At 49.4% G+C, this 16,968-nt stretch overlaps 1 protein-coding gene across 9 annotated transcripts in view; it reads right to left on the bottom strand.

The window, feature by feature from the left end:
- TMEM8B (transmembrane protein 8B) overlaps window positions 1-16,968 on the bottom strand; it is a 34,725-nt gene that overhangs the window by 15,059 nt on the left and 2,698 nt on the right. For all 9 annotated transcript variants that reach the window (XM_060609336.3, XM_078436693.1, XM_078436694.1 and 6 more), the window contains 9 exons: window positions 14,270-14,459; window positions 13,685-13,892; window positions 7,503-7,636; window positions 6,919-7,187; window positions 5,981-6,306; window positions 2,825-2,918; window positions 2,517-2,640; window positions 2,282-2,424; window positions 1,834-2,012 (listed from right to left, as the gene is read on the bottom strand). In XM_060609336.3, coding sequence (XP_060465319.1) covers window positions 1,834-2,012; window positions 2,282-2,424; window positions 2,517-2,640; window positions 2,825-2,918; window positions 5,981-6,306; window positions 6,919-7,187; window positions 7,503-7,636; window positions 13,685-13,892; window positions 14,270-14,459 — 1,667 coding nt within the window. The remainder of the gene's footprint in view (window positions 1-1,833; window positions 2,013-2,281; window positions 2,425-2,516; window positions 2,641-2,824; window positions 2,919-5,980; window positions 6,307-6,918; window positions 7,188-7,502; window positions 7,637-13,684; window positions 13,893-14,269; window positions 14,460-16,968) is intronic.

Here is a 16,968-nt window from a genome sequence, read left to right as displayed (position 1 = left end):
CAGAGGCCAGGATCTTTTCCTTGATCTTTTGCTTATTATCCTGTGTGTTTCTCTTTTGTAAGTAGGCTCCACACCTGACATGGGGCTTGAACTCACAACCCTGAGATCAAGAGTCACCTGGTCTACTGACTGAGCCAGCCAGGCATTCTGCTTATTATCCCATTTAAGAAAGTGGAAGCTCTGTATGTGATGTCAGTCACTGTAGGCTCCCCTGGTGTTCCAACTGGGGAAAAGGCCTTTTCTGTCAAGGACAATTTGCCACTGTATCCAGAATATGAGGAGTCATCTGGTATACTAAACATTCTAGAGCCAATGCCCAGATGTTCGTGCAAAGTGCAGAGAATGGACACAGTCTCCCCACATGCTCCAGGCTCCTAACACACTCAGGTACTCTTACTAACTGTGGATTCCATTAGATCTGCATGCATCCAGGAGTGGGCTGGTGGAACAGTTGTTGCTAGAGGATTCGGTAGCAACAGTATAAAGGGAATCTGGCAGTAAAGAGAAACACTCTCTACTATAAAAATAGAATGAGGCACTGTCAGAGCAGGTCTAAAAGGGGTGGGGGGCAGCCAAGCAAAATTGGAGTGTGCCCTTCTCACCCAGCTGAAGAGGCCAAGGTCTCTCTACAGGGCATGGTTATAGCCTCCTCTTCCTCATTTGTGCATGAACATCCTAGAGGACCCTACAGCATGCCCCTCAATTCACCCCCTACTTTCTCCTGAATGATAAGTAGGACTTTTGTGATTTGGACATATGTGTGATCTATTAATGCTGAACAAAACGGAAACACATATTGATTTTTGTGATCCTTGTTGCCAAGACAAGAAGAAAGTCTGAATCTATCTAAGATTTCTGCAGTGCTCATAAGCAGGCGCTATATGTCACCAGATGCCAAGAGTCCAGAGATGAGCTGAAAAGATCCCTAGATGAAGCATCTCAGGGGGAAAATCTACATGGGGGTTACATCACAGTCGCAGGCTCACTCCTCTACCTTTTCCTTTCACTGTGATGCTTGCTCTAATATGAACTTTTCTGTTTGTGGAGGAGTGGGAAGACACAGAGAGGGGATTGTGGACATTCTGTACTGGGAGGATAAGGATTTAAAACTATACTAATCTTCATCAAAATATGCTCCTTTGAGCTGGAATTTTATGTCACACCACCACTTCCCATGATGGCTCAGGACGTAGCTGAGTCCATAAGATTTCTTAGGATCCCAAGAGCCAGAATGCTCTATAAACCACCCAGGTAGAGACATCCTCTCTGTCTTCCAAAAGCTCTCATGAGAGATCAGGGAGGCCATGGTGACTAAATGGGGATACACCTTCTCATACCATAAGAACATGTTGAAGATGCAGAAGTCCCCAGGACAATGAGGAACATGAACACAGTGTAGCTAGCCCTCACATCATGAGAAGTGGAGACTCCGTACAGAGACATGGGAGAAAGTGCAAATCCCTTGCCACCGTTCAGAGTGGAAAGGTGAAGCTGTAGACACCGTTCCATACCATAAAACAGCCAGGGTGTTTAAGTAAAGGTCTCCTTGGCCCCTGGGGTGTGACACAGCTGGAGAACACACACTGTTTCTAGTGGCTGTTGCTTATCTTAAGTTACAAACGGCCTTGTTAATTTATCCCAATGTGCCTTACAAAAATCACTATAGTCTTCGCATGCCATGACACTGCTGTAGAAGACACCGTTGAAAAGGAGACATCCTCATATGATGAAGGTGTAGACATCCCCACATCCGTGGAAAACACGGTGGAAATGCAGACCCTCACCCATCACCATGAAATAAGGACTTGGTGAAGACACAGATGCACCGCATACCGTGGAGAAGAACATGGTGAAGGTGTAGACAGCAGCCTCCAGCACATATCGGCTCCGAATGGCCAGGACCACGGGTGGCAAAAACATGAGGTTGCTCAGGCAGAGCAGAAGTGTGGACAGCAGCTGGAATCCATAAGTGAGCGCATCTGCACTGTCAGTGCAGCCCCAGCCCCTCCACCCTGCGAGGGGGGAGAGCACAAGGTGGAAGGTGGAAGAGGGCCCAAGGCAGCCACGGTTGGGTTCGGGTTGGGCAGACACTTCTGCTGGCGGCCTCTTGCCAGGCGCAACGTCACAGCCAGTAGTGGGTGGTCTCACCCTAGCTCAGCCCTCCAGTTCTCTCCAAACCCATTCTCAGTTCCAGCTGCCGCCCCGCAGTCCAGACCATCCCCCCACACCCCCCACCCAGGAGCCCACCGGCGCGGCTCCCTCGCCAGCCCAGCCCGCTCACCGGCCTTGCACTCGCAGGCCGCGTACAGGTAGTTGTGCGTGCGCAGCAGCTTGCACTGGCCATAGGGCCCGCAGTCGTCCACGCAAGGGGACAGGAAAGTGCGCAGCCGCACCTCAGCCGTAGCGTTCCGGCACCGCACATACCTGCGCACATGAGGGCCGTGGTCACCTGCGGCCCCGGCCACTACTTCCCTGTCCCAACCCCGCCCTGCGCCGCCCCGCCCCGCTCCGCTCACCGAGGCCCCACGCCGCACAGAGAGCGGAGGGTCAGGAACCAGGTCCCGGTCTGTGGGAAGGGGATTCGCAGCCTGGCCACTCTGGAAGTGGCACTGACGGAGAGGAGGAAGCCAGCCAGGGACTCTTAGAGAAGGGAGAAGAGGGCATATATCAGTGAGAGGGAGGAGGAGTCAGTATGGGGTCAAGACCTAAAGAACCTTCACCCACCTGACCCTACTTCCCTAGCCCATCCTTTCTCCATACCATCCCCTACTGCCCCAGCCCCAGACTTAAAGCCTCCTCTGCTTCTCCCGTTCCTCACCCCCACCTTTAGAACAGGTCACTGCTGCATCCCCCAGGCTCAAGGGCACCTCGTGAGTCAGGCATCCGAACACTGTCACGTTTTCCTGGCGCAGGGAGCTCTGAGGAGGGCAGGTATGAAGAAGAGGCAGTCACACCCTCCAAGCCCTACCACCACCCCACAGCCCCCAGACTCCTACACCTGTTAACCCTTCTCCAGAAACCCCTCCAAGAGCTCACTGGACATCCATTCCTGTAGGTGCTCTCTACATCAAAGCCTGCCTTTCTCCTTCTCCCCGTCTTTTTCTCTCCTCCCTCTCTCGTCTCCATTCCTACATCAAAGCCTGCCTTTCTCCTTCTCCCCGTCTTTTTCTCTCCTTCTCCCTCTCTCGTCTCCATTCTTAGAACAGAAAAACTGGAGAACACCAGATCTTCCACAGCAGAGATCTTTCAAAAACTAATGAGAAGGAAAGGCCCAATTCTGAATGTTGTCTTTGAGCAGAATTGTTTAAACTCTGTCTAGGCAAGGGAGAACATCCTGTTTCAGTCCTGTCTAGCTTGCTGGAGGGAATAGGAGGGGGACTGTTGCTGGATGTAGAAACTAGTTGTGAACAAAGGTAACTGTAAGGTTTTCAGTCACCTTCTTATCTTCACCTGGGTCTGAAGGCAGGAGGCGTGTAAAGAAATGTATTCTTCCTCAGGTGAAGTGATCCTAGGTACTAAATATCAGTAACAGAATGCCTGAGGGGTTAATGTAGCAACCTGTCTGGGATTTAAAGAAACCAGATATCCACAGGACTAAACGTAAGGAGCGTCTACAACAATAAAAGTAACAGGATGCCATAAGCTCACCTCATTCAAGAAGGATTTGAGGTAGCTTATTAAATGCATATAATAGGATGAAGTAAATGCATGAGGGAAATTTAAAGATCAAGATAAGAAAATAAAGTCTGTCTCTAGCTGTGAGCCATATATTTGATGCTGACTTCCAAGCAACCAAAGCAAAAAAGGAAACATAATGAGTTACCAGATTTTATCTTATGAGTCCATAAGATAAAATTTAATCAGAGTCTCAAAAGTACAGCATCCAAAGGGGTGGTTCTCAGGAAAATTCTAATCAAAGAAGCACTGTGTTCTGTCATGCATCCTGTCCTCAACCACAAGGGTGAATTTCATACAACTTGCTTATAACTTCCTTCAATGCAAGCCAGGGTAATATGCCAGAGTATTCCATAGAAATCATTCTAGTGGGAAGCCAAAGGAAAAATGTCCTCTAGGTATGCAGTTCTGTGATCCAAATGTTCAGTTCTTGATTCCAAGGGGAAAAAAATCAAAATACTTGGAGGGAAAAAGCATAGAAGATGAGCCAACATCTTTCAGAATAAATATAACGGACTGTTTGCAGTGGGTAACAAATGTCATGGCATATAGATGGGTGTAATATAAGCGGATGAATGCAGAAAGGGCCAGGGAGGAGCCATGGGGGGTGGGGGCACTGGCCTTCTACTCTCAAGACACTGAGGAAGAACAAGTATGCGTGGTGCTGGTCTCTGAAATGGGTGCTACAGTTTCAAGGTCAAATCAAGACCTCACTGTCACTGCCCAAAGGCAGTAAGAGTCCAAATTTAAGTATGAAAATAAGGAATGTCTTCAGGTTGAAGAATCTGCTCTGTCCTGACCAGCAGAAGGACAAAAAGTTCTGAGCCATGTGCCATAAAAGACCACATCTAGCCACAGATCAGGTCTCAGGTTGGCTGATAGGAAAATGGTGCCTGCCCCCGGAGCAGGGGAATAATAGAGTTAAAAGCCTGGCTGGGGAAACAGCACATAAATTATTGGATCAATGCCAGTCTAAGACAGTCACTAAGGTCCTGATATAGGACTCTGCCCTCAGCCCAGTCTTATTTAATGCTGAAAATAATGAAGCCTGGCTCTTTGAGTGTGTGAATTACATAAAGCAGGGAAGACCCAAGGCCCAAACTAGTATTAGGCAATGGCTCAAAGATGGACATGAATTCTTCCATTCAAGTTACAAAGTTCACTGCAAAAATATGAGACAGGAATGGGCAGCAGTTCACACGAGCCAGGCAGGCTCAGAGCATGAAAATGCGTATGCCCCTTGGTTGCAAGTAGATAAACACAGAAGTTAATACGAAAAATGACTGAGAGGACACACAATTTTATGTCTTCGACTTTCCAAAACTTTTACATGTGATCCTATTATTTTTATAATAAAAAAGTAAGTGTCTACAACTGTTTTGAAGAAAATAAAAAGGAAAAAGGAAAAGACCTCAAGATGTTAGTTCACCGCGGCCCCAGGTGATTCCCCAGTGTGATGTGGAAGCTGAAAGAGGGAACTGGATCTCAGGCTGCACAAACACCACCTGCCACCCTGGTCAGACCCCCTTGGATCACTGATCTCAGAGACACCATGACCAGAGGAGACAGCAGAGGATGGGAGATGTCTAAGATGCTGAGATTGTTCAGCTTAGGGGAGATTGAGGGGCATATGAAGGACTGTTAAAATAAGATAGCATATAACAACTGTACCACACCGATACAAGGTGTAAATAATAGAGGAAACTGTGCAGGAAAAGAGGGGGGATATAGGAACTCTCTACTTTCTGCTCAATTTTTCTATAAGCTTAAAACTTCTCTGAAAAACCAAGTCTATTAATTTAAAAAAAAATAAAAAGGACAAGGATAGATTTACTGGCTATAGCTTCAGGGGCAAAACAAAGATTGGTGGGTAGAAATCCACGGAGGCAGATTTTCATGGAATGTGAAGACTGCCTTTAGCAATCAGAGCTAAATATGGACTGCATGGCCTTAAGAGGTAATGAACTCCCCATCACAGGAGATTTGCAAGAAAAGTGAACACCTGCCATAGAGACCCTTAGGAAGCGGAAGGTTAGCCTATAAAACTGGGATAAGTTTAGCCCACTCTGAGTTGCCCTGGCTGACCTAGCCCATCCGTAGTAAAGTCAATACTCAGGGGAATGTTTTTTGACCAGAATTGGGCTGAGACATGGTCGCTAATCATAAAGTTGGTCAAAAGGAACCCAGATGTGCTTCCAGAAGGAGTTAAGAGTCCCCACACCCCTGACACCTTCTCCTTGAAGTTCCCCTCCAGGACAACCTCCCCCCTCCCCCCACCACCCCCGCTGCTTTCCACCAAGAGTACCACATTAAGCTGGAGCTCCAGGCTGAGGACGCCCCCACTGTCCAGTACTGGCAGCAGCCTCAGGGCAAACACTGCCGGGCGCTCAGGGGGGAGGGCCACGCTGGGGCCAAAGAAGATGTAGAAGTGGACAGAGAAGGTATCCAGTTCATTACGCAGCGTTGGGCGCACTGGCCAACAGTGCTCTGGTGGAGATGTGGCCCCAGGCCCCTCAGGAGAGGCCCCCAGGGATGGTGGCTCTGGGGGCAGTGGTTGGTTGCCCAGTGACTGGGGCATGTTCATGGCAGCTCCAGGGACCAGGACACGGGACAGGCTGGGCTGCGGGCACTCTGTGGGCAGAGGAAATCAGTGCTGGGGCCTGCTGCCCTCACAAGCCCTGCAGCCCCACCACAAACCAGATCTGAGCCAGACAGGAATTAGCAAAGGGTAGGGAGAGACAAGAACTAGAATCAAATGCCCCTCGGGAATATGGGGCATGCAGGGTCACAGGATCGGGCCCAGGGGGTTCCTAGTGGTCACAGCTAATGTAATGTCATGTGGAGGGAGTCCAAGTCATCTGTCCCTCCCTAAGGGCAGTGAAGACACTGTTGAAACAGATGATGGGCCCTCTCAGTGTTTGGCATGGGCTTTGGCAAGGGTGGTGGTTTTTGATGCCCCTGCCTACCCTAGGAAACTGAAAAAGAGACTAAGCCAAGGAGAGTATTGAGGTCCCTTAGTTAGCCCCAAATCCGGTGCAAAATAATGACCTGAAGGCCTTCCAACAAATCGAAGCTCCAAGTTGGTAGGGCTTTTGAGAGTGTAAAGGAGCCTGGGTGGAGTTGAGCAGACTACAGGGACATGGCAGAGGGTCAACGAACACAGCCACCACGCTGCCTCTTCCCAGCCACAGACATCAGCACAGGCTGAGTGGCAGTGGCAGAGGCAGATGTGGGGCTTCTGACCTTGCAACCGCACACACAGCTGGAAGCGGATGGTCCTGCCAGGACCCCGGGATGGTATCTCCACACGCACGTAGACCCAGTGCCCCCAGGGGGGGAGTGCCAGCTCCAGCTGGCACATCGAGGCACCTCCACAGGATACAGAGCTTGAGTTGTGCAGGGGTGGGGCCTTGGGACGTAGGCGCAGTGTCAGGGGGCAGACCAATGCCCCGCGGCTCCCCACACATACCAGCTGTGCTGAAACCCTGTAAGTAAAGCTGGGCACAAAGACCCTGGACAGAGGGGAGGTTGGGGGTAAGAAAGGACAGGTGAGAGGGTGAGAAGGACACCAGAATGAAGAAAATGCTAGGAAGAAGTTAGCAGAAAGGGACAGGGGATAACAGGAGGCCTTTTCAGGTCCTCCTGTCCATGCTGAGAGAGAGGGAGGCAGGGGTCCAACCCACCCTCAGGGCTTTGGGTGGCCCAGCAGCCCAGGTTGGCCAGAGGGTGAAAAGAAGCCAAAAGAACGCTATTGCCTGTTTGAGGCCAGGGAAGGAAGAGGGAAAGGAAGAGGGAAAGGATCAGGTTTGGGGGAGTATCTGACTTACTTGTACAGGGCTGAGCGATTGTGCGGGGAGAGGGTTTGCTCTGAGGGACGGCCAGGCACCAGCACAGCAACATCCAGCAAACGCCGGACAATCAGCTGCGGCTGAAGGAGGTACTGACACTCATCCTGGAGACCCTGAGACAAAAGCAGGGGTGGTGGGAGGGTAGAGACAGCAAGGGTGATACTAAAGCAAGGCAAACAGAATCTGCTGAGGGGTCGGGGACAAAGCTCCTCCGGCCTCTTGCCCCCAGGGCTAGGATTGAGGTCTCTCTAGGCCCTAGGTCCCTCCTGCCTTGTCTGCACCTCTGTCTTTCCTAGGTCTCTAGGATCTGCTGTGATCCTCAGCCTTGGCTGTTTGGGGACTCAAACCCAGTCCTTCCCGACAATCAGGCCCGCTCCTCCTCCACTCTAACTCCTCCTCCTGAGCAGTCCTGGACCATCCCTTGATGCAATTTCAAACTACCCCATTTCCCCTCCAAGCCCTCAAAAACTTAGAACACCGGCTCTCTTTTGGGGTTAGAAAGCTCCTTGAGGCCTCCAGTCCAAACCCACCGGAGCCTACTAATCTGAATCTTTAATTTCTTTTATCCCCCACCTGCCCTCCCAAGAGCTTGTCCAGCCTCTGCTTTAACACCTCCAGGGAAGGGCCACTCTACCTCCTAGGCAACCTCCAGACTGTAAACAACTTGAAAACAGGAACCTTGTCTTATTTTATTTTTGCTCCCCCAGATATGGAACGTAATATAAAGTGCATACCTCACAGATGAATGTCTGCTGAATATATGAACCAATCAATCAATCAACACAGCTGGGGGCAGCTCTGATGTTTATGAAGCCAAAGCCTGTTTTCTGTCTCCCCTCCCACTGCTCTGCCTCAGGAGACCCACAGATTCATCTGCTTCTTCTGAATCAGGCTGGGTTTCTTCCGTTGCTGGACAACAGTCACATCTAAGCTGCTCTTCTGGGTGAAATCCCTGACCCTTGTCGACTCAGTTCACACCACCTAGCACACACAGCCTCCTCACTCTTCAGTGGGCACAGTCCCTTTGTTCTGGTTCCTCTTCTGCAACATCTGCAGCTACCTAAGCCCACCAATCCTAGCAATTCAGAGGATGGGGTTCCTGATTAGGCTTCTCTGTTATTCTGGACAAATGGCCTTATGTGGGCCCACTAAACTGGAGGCTACTGTTTATTTATGTGGTTATTCTGACCAACACAAACCTCTAAACCTCATTCAGACAAATGTTGCAGGCTCTGACATCCCACCGAGTTCCATACCATGGAATAAGCCAGCCAAGGCACTGACTTCCAGCAAAACTCCACAAGGCTGGAAGAAGGCCTTGACGGATGCCAGGCCAGAAGATCTCACTACTTCGCCTGGAATTCTTCTGTGCCTTTTGCAGCACTGCATCCTCAATGCCTAGCACACCACCTGGCAAATACTAGGTGCTAAAAAAGAGGATCCTTTCATAGAGCTCTTCAACCTACCTAGTTGCTCAGAGACCTCCATCTCTGATATCCAAAGCAGATCCCTCATCTTTGGTGTCAAACCCTAAGACCCAGAAATACTAACACAAGGCACCTCATCAACCCCACTTCCTAGGGCAGGAATTACCACCACAATAACTTTGCAGTAAGCAAGCCCCAAGGGTGGAGGCTCACACTTGGGAGGTGGCTCATTTCCTTGCAAGATGGACAATGCAGGGGAAGAGATACTTTCCTCCACATCTTTCTTGCTGTTGGCTTAACTGAAGGATTAGTGGACATGACCTCAATGGTTAAAATGCATTCCTTCCTTAAACCGTATAATAGGCACATCTAACACTCCTCCTTTATTGTGGAAGGAAGCACTCAATCGGTGGAGAGCAGGGAAGGTGCAGAGGTACAGCAGCCTTCGCCCTATGATAGGGCAAGAGAAAGGGCACCAGAAGCCAGGTCTTCAGGAGCTGCCAAGGCATGAGCCAGGTGATAGAGTCCAAACTGAGCCAACATCAGCAGTCATGTAAGGAACAGGGCCAAAGCAAGGACACTTGAGAAACCAGGAGGGCCAAAGTGAGAAGTAGAGTGTGAACCAGTCTGAAAGAAGCTGGGAAGAAAAGCCTTCAACTGAACTCTAGATGTCCTAGTATGGCTGGGCTGAGTTTCCTAAGGAATGCCTGAGCAGGGTAGCTAGACTCTGGATAGGGCTTACAGACTAAGATGCCCAAAGACACTTGCCCTTCTCTGTAGGGATATCCCAGTACCCAGCACAATCCCTGGCCCACATTCGGTCAGCACCAATCAACATGGAAGAGTGCTGGACAGACTGCAGGGGGCAAGAGTGGAAGCAGGGAGAGGCCTGGGAGGTTACTGCAGTGGTCCAGGACAAAGCTCAGGGAAGGTATGCTCAGAGTGGAAAGAGAGAAGTGGATGCCTCCAGAGCATGCTTTAGAAGTAGAGTCAACAAGATTTTTTCTTTATGGACTAGCTATAGAGAGTTAAAGGGAAAAGAAGAATCAAGTATGACACCAAAATTTGGAGCTTGAACAAATGGTGAATAGCAGTGCCAATTTATGGAGAAGAAAAGAGAGAGAAGAGGCTTAGCCTAGAAGAAGTAAAATGGGAATCAAAGAGATTTTTACTTTTGGCTTTGTTTTGATTTGTACATGCTAAGTTTGAGACATTTCTTGGACATCCAATCAGAGATACCAAGTAAGCAGTTAAATACAAAGTCTGAAGTTCAAAGAAATGAGGACTCATGGAATACACTTGGAAGGCATAACCTATAGGTGGTATTTAAAACTATTCTTCTGGGGACACCTAACAAGAGAATGGAGAAATAAAAAAGGAACTGTCTCAGGACCTAGCACTGGGGCCCCACAATATGCACCAGGCAGAGGAGACACCAAGAAAGGACACAGAGAAGGAGGAAGAGGTGGACAGGAGGAAAATAAGGACAGTTCTGTAAAGTCACAATGGCCAAAAGGAAAAAGTGTTTCAGTTAGGAAAGAGTAATATAAGGAACTAGTTAACAGCTAGTTACTACTTAACTCTGGAGAGGGGAAGTGGGGACCGGAAGGAGATGAAAGGAAGACTTACTTTTCACTGTATGCCTTTTGTACCTTTCGAATGTTGTACCAGGTGCATATATTACCTATTTGAAACACAAATATAATAATTTAGAAGGAGGAGGAAGAGCAGAATGAGCACTGTTAGTAGATTTTAATCTCTTCAAGTTGAGACACAGAGCTTCGCTTGGTCTTAGTTGGTGGATTCAGCCGAATCCTTTCTTCTCTAGTCTGTTTCTTTGTTTTCCTATCCTTGTTTTCATTATTTTACCTGCTTTCATTTACTTTCAAATCTTGGAGCTGGAAAGAGGAAGCATTTGAGGAGAACTCTGCTCCAGACATTTGGAAAACTTTCCCCTAATGAGCCATGTGGGTGCCAGATGTTATCTACAATCCAAAGGCCGGTCCCTCAGTGCAGGCTGGGCACCACAGAACGAGCACATGCTCCGAGACAGGGAAAACAAGGTGATGGAGGGCATGAGTCAAGACAGAAGAGGTTGATAGGAAAAGGGGGAAAAGGAAAGAAGTGAGATCAGTTTTGGACACTATGAATTTGAGAAGATGGCAGAAGAACAATAAAAATATGCCATGCCCTCACTACGTGCCAGGCTCTGTGCTGGGTGCTAGGAATACAGCAGTGAATGGCATGGACACAGGAGCTCGCAGAAGCTCTCCACAGAGCTCAGGAGAATGGCCAGGGCCAGATAACTCACTTCCCTTTTACCAGCTCTTAAGGATCCCAATCACTCTCAGGATAAAGTTCAAGCTTCTAGGTCCTTCACCATCTGCTCTGCTCACCCCTCCAGCTCTCTCACCCACTCCAACAACCACTCCACACTGAACCACTTCAGTTCTCCCTTCTGTGCTTTAGCCCATGCTACCCCCACCACCTGGAATGCCTTTCCTTACTTTCTCGACATCCGGCCTCACTTCCTATTTCCTAAAACCGCCTCCACCATACTACCAAGCCGAGTTAGCCATCTCTCCTTTGTCCTCTTAAAACATCTCCTGTGTCTCACGAATATACATCTTATTTATCTGTGTCCCTCACACCCAATCCAAGGTCAGAGACAAAGCAGGTGCTCAAGGACTATAGGTCCAAAGCTGAGGAGGGCCCTAGAAACAGTGCTGCCTTCTTATGGTTGGGACTCTTCAGACCTCACCCGAGGCGAAGCCTCACAGGAAGTCAGGACAATGGTATAAGGAGAAAGCAAGTCAAGAAGATGGAGCCCTGGAGGAATGCTCTGGACAATTCATCCACAGGACTGAATTTACGGAATTACCCAGAGAACTTAAGAATCCTTAAAGGCCCATGTAAGATTCCAAAAGATAATCTAATTCTTAGGGGAACCAAAAGGATGATCCTTGCCCATCCCCACCCCGAAGCCTCTAGAAGAGTCCTTGTCTAAAGACCTACATCTCTCATGGTATCCAGGTCTGCTGCCATTCATTGGGTAAGGTATAACCGTGCCCTCTTGTCTCTAATGTTGCCACATCCCAGAAGTTCTGCTGGCTAACCCTCCAGCCTGCAGTTCCAAATCCCCAGACTCTACTTCCTATATCTAGATGCAAATGGCTATGTCAAGGCTAGTTCTGACCTCTCCTAACCAGGTGTTAGCTCCTATAATCCCAGTCCAGGCCTAGGCCCCAGGTTCCTCCTGCCCATCCAGAAAGGTTTTTGGATAACTAGAACAGGGCTTCAGAAGAATTCTCCCTGTCAGTTCTCACAAAGAGAGTCAAGGATCAAAGTTATGATCAGGAATGGGCTCTTTGGGATTTGGCCAAAGACCTAAGACATTCCTCAGAATAGAATAACCCTTGGTTCTGAAGAGAGTCAAGATCCACCCAGAACCCAGAGGCATTTCCAGGTGAGTTACTAACATGCTGTCATCCAGAGGACTCCCAGGCCTTGACAGGAAATTCTCTAGCACATCACTCTCAGGAAAAACAGACCTATCACTGAGGCCTCAGGAAGCTACCTCAGACCTAGTTCCCATCTCTGATAACAGCAGTGCCGGTGCACTTGTCCCTGTACAATTCTCAACTCATTCAAAAGCCTCACAAGACCTTCTCTGAACACCAAGCTATAGCAGAAGGAGGAAAGGCAAGCCTGATACAATCACAGAGCCACAACCCTCAAGGAACTCAGCCTGGAGAGATATATCTGAGTCAAAGCTTCACCTAATTGGAAATTTCTGCCCCTTTCAATTCTCAATGGCCAAGTCCCACTACATTTCATGTTCTTCAGCACCCTATTCTTTAAATTCTTGCTCCGTTCGTGCTCAGTCCTTCACCCTTACCACTGGCCCCACACACATAACCATCCCACTCTGCCAATGGCCAGCTCATCATACCCTCCCTTCCTGCCAATGGATAAGAATAAGAAACCTATAGATCCTATTACTAGGAGAAAACCTGGCCTGCCCAGCACCTGGAGGTGGCAGGAAATCTTTGTGGCATTTCTTTCCCCTCCAAACCAGAAGGAAGAAGCGTCCTGACCTTTGAACCTACATTTTAGACTTTAAAAATCTCCGTTCTATGAAATCAGTGCTGATATTTAGAGAAAAGGGAAACAACAGCCAGGATGGGCACCAGCTTCCCAAAGCATCCTTTTAACAGGAAAGGGCTTCCGTGACCCCAAGTGTTCTCCTATGGTCTTCCAGAGGGTATAGGGGGCTGAAATTATGAGAGAAGAGGAATGCATTCTCCTAGATGGACCAAAGACTGAGCTGAAGCCTATGAGAGTCTGCATAGCTACCACCAATCAAGATGTAGAACCAGACCAGTCCTGGGCTTCTGCAGCAGCTTCTGTGATCACCTTGAATAACCCTTGCACCTTCTAATAGGGACACTACTCCACAGTGCCAGGAATCTGACTGATTCCGGACTCTGGACTCTCCCTTCAGCTAACCTGGGACCCACTATATCCTCCTAAGGCTCCCAAATTGCCTCCTACAGATCAAGACCTCTGGCCCACCAGGTAAACTTCTGCCCTCTAGCTATGCCCCACCCTAGCCACCCTTATGCTGTTACCCACCCTGGCACAAGATTAGCATGTCAAGTAGCCTGTGGGGGGAATTCAGCAGACATGGAGAAGCATCTTTGGCCCCTCCTTTCCTGGGCAGCGTTAACCCACCTTGACAGAGATGTGGCCGTGGGCCTGGGGAAGGTGGGCAGCCAAGAACCAGTCCCCAGGTAAGGGGCTGCTGACGTTAAAGATGCCTGAGGTGCGGTTGGGCAGTGTCCAGCTGAGGGTCAGTGAGAAAACCCCAGGCACAGCTGTGTCCCCCGGGAAGTGTGTGTGCAGGGGATTGATGACAGGGGGTGCCCCGGACCGGAAATACCTGGGGGACCAGAATGAGGAGAGGAAGACAATAGGCAATGGGGTGGGAGACAGGAAATGGGGAAAAGAAGAACTGTCAACTCATCGCCAATAACACAAGTGAATTCCCTACACTGATACATACAACAAAGTGGTTCCAGGTCAGGAGTCAGGACATAAAGAGTAAAAGGTCAGCTCAGACTCTCACACAGTCAAACAGTACTCAGGAAGTAGTCAGGAGACAAAGGTCTTGTCCCTCACTCAGTCATACTTCAATCCGGACAAGGGTCAGGGATCAGGGTCAGGAGGTCAGTTTAGATACTCATAAAGTCACACTTTAGTTTGGAGAGTGGTCTGGGGTTGGAGGTGGGGTCAGGATGTTAACACTCGGACACTCACACAGTCACACTTTGGTCTGGACAGTGGTCCCCAAAAGTTCCCCCCTGCTCCTTGAAGATGATGAGGTTCCAAACAGCCAGGAACGTGTCCTCGGGAACGTGGAAGTGGAAGAGCTCGGTGCTGGCAAAGGAGCGGAAGGGACTCAGCTTGCGGGGTGAGCAGGTGGAGTAGTCAGTCAGGAAGAGGCCTCCTGGGGAGCATGCAAGAGAAAAAGGAGCAGCGTAGGACTCAGGGCATTTCTGCTAAGCAACAGGCACACCAATCTTCCTCACCGATAGCACAAACTCAACAAATATTCTCTTCTGAGCCAGGAGCTGGGTCTCATGCTACCCTAGCCATCATCTGCTTTAATCCTTACAATGCCTTGGGGAAAATGACCTGTTTTTACAGATAAGGAAACTGAGGCTCAAGCCTAGACCAAACTGAGATTTCAAACCTACATCCATCTACATCCCAAACCAGGACCCTTTATATGACCCCTCACTTAGGACTTAGGAGCCATTGTTCTCCTCTTAGCAAGCCTAATAACACACATGTGTGAATGGCACACTTGTGTGTGTGTGTGTGTGTGTGTGTGTGTGTGTGTGCGCGCGCGCGCGCGTGTGTGTGTGTGTGTGTTGGCATGGGCTCTTGGGCCACTGAGCAGGCTAAACTCCACCTGTGGAGCTTCAAAGTCAGCAAGGAACTGTCTAACTTTCCTTGTTTATTTTCTTCCCCTTTCTGTTCCCCTGTGGTCCCAAGAGCAGTGAAAACCCTCAGAAGCCTCACAAAAGCTGTCTGTATACTGGCTCAGGGCAGGAGGGAGGGTATGGTGGAAATGTGGTGAGGATGCAAAGGACCAGCTTGGGTGGCAGAGGCAAGAACAGGAGCTGGCAGACACCATGAGAACTCCCAGGAGAGAAGGGAGTCATCAGGCCCTCTAGGATTCAGAATGAACAACCAGAGGGCGTTTCCCCAGAGGAAGACCCAGTGAGGCAGTCAGTTCATGACTCAGTGGAATCTCAAACCACTTGGAAATATTCACACTTGGGGCTGGGGGGTACTGGTCATCTCTAACTGAAGTGCCAAGCTACAAGATACCTGATCATGGTTGTTCAGAGCACAGCCAAGGTGAGCAAAAAAGTCTAGTGGCAGCAGCTAGCCAGGCAAACACACAGGCACTATGACTGCTAGAATTGTGAAAATAACCTGTAGCTCAGCTGCATAGAAGGGTGTCCCAAATGGCAGGCAAAATTCTGGAGAATCTGACTGCTCTAGAGATTTAAGACCAGCCCCAGAAAAGCACAGAAGGATGCCCCCAAGACAGATGAGAAGGCTCGGAACTCAAGCAGCTTCAGGACAGAGCAGGGGCTGGAGGGGAGACCCTGGACGAGAGTTTTCAGCCAAATAGGAAATACCCGCAAGGCTTACCCCGTCTGACAATCTCCCTTCCAGAAATGGGAGCTATAACTCCAAAAATGAGGTATATGATACAACAGAGAAAGAGCTACCTGGGAAAGACAGTCTGCAGAAGGAGGGAGCACAGGTAAGGAGGACACCGGTGAACTTCAAGGTCACCCTACCCAGAGCTGCCCTAAATATGTAGAGGCCACTGGCCCTAGACTGGCCTATCCTCATCTTCAAAGGCCAGTTACACCAAAGGACTAGTCAGTCCAGTTCAGACCACATGATTGGTCTCAACTGTCAGCGAGGAAGACCTGCCACCTTGCAAGCTGAGCACTGATTAACAGGGAGGCAGAAAGCCAAGAGCTAAAAAGCTTGGATACTATTGTTACAAGCAAGCAGAGCTCTGGAGCGCCCTCTGCTGGGGTTGAGGGAGGGCCTCTCTTCCTCCAAAGCGGGTACCAGAGATGGGTCACAGATGGGCCATTGCTACTGCTAGGAAGAAATGTTGGCCAGGCCCCCAATGCGGACTCTCAGAGAACTGGTGGTGAAAAGTAGCTAATGAGTTTTGGGAAACAGTGGATAAACAAATACAAAAATCCTTGTGATTCAAAGAAACATGGCATGGCCAGGAGAACCGGGGAACTAGTTAAGCCACCCCAAAAGTGGCCAGGGGCTATAGAGATCATGGAATGGGCGAGTGGGAAAAGTCCAGCAACCTGACATGGTGGGAGGAACCCAGAAGGTCTGAGGGGAGACGCTTGAGAGAGCATCCACAGCCCCAATCACCACAAGCTCTGGTTTGGCATTTCACAACAGAGCTGTGGCCCAGAGGAAACATGAGTAAAGCCCTGGTCAAGCTCAGATGAAGCTGTCCTGGATGCTCCACTACCTCCACATGAAGCTAGAGTGACTCTCTACCACCATCTGAAACATACATGCACATACACAGACAGACATACAGACACACATGCATACAGGCAGAGGCGGGCCCTGCTAGTGATAGCACTAGGTAGAACAAAAGGCCACTTCCTGGAATGGGCAGGCACACCTGGGCTATGCAACTACAGTCAGCGGAGGAAAAGATCCAAGGATTGGGGTAGGACCAGGAGACCCAGGAGGTACCTTCCATTCCTGAAATGAGATTGAAGCCAATAATAAGCATTTATCAAGACTATGCTATGTGCTATGATGTGCTACGATGGTCCTGTGACACTGCCAGCCTCTCCTCTGGTGAAACCTATCACCACCACTAGTCACAGAGCACCCCTGCAGGCAGGCCACCAAGGCAGTGATTATTAACAGCATTAAGGGCA

The sequence above is a fragment of the Panthera onca genome, chromosome D4, assembly GCF_046562875.1.
Source record: "Panthera onca isolate mPanOnc1 chromosome D4, mPanOnc1 haplotype 2, whole genome shotgun sequence".
Lineage (NCBI taxonomy): Eukaryota > Metazoa > Chordata > Mammalia > Carnivora > Felidae > Panthera > Panthera onca.
Note: the sequence above shows the minus strand (reverse complement) of the source record. Positions and strands in the feature narration are given on the sequence as shown.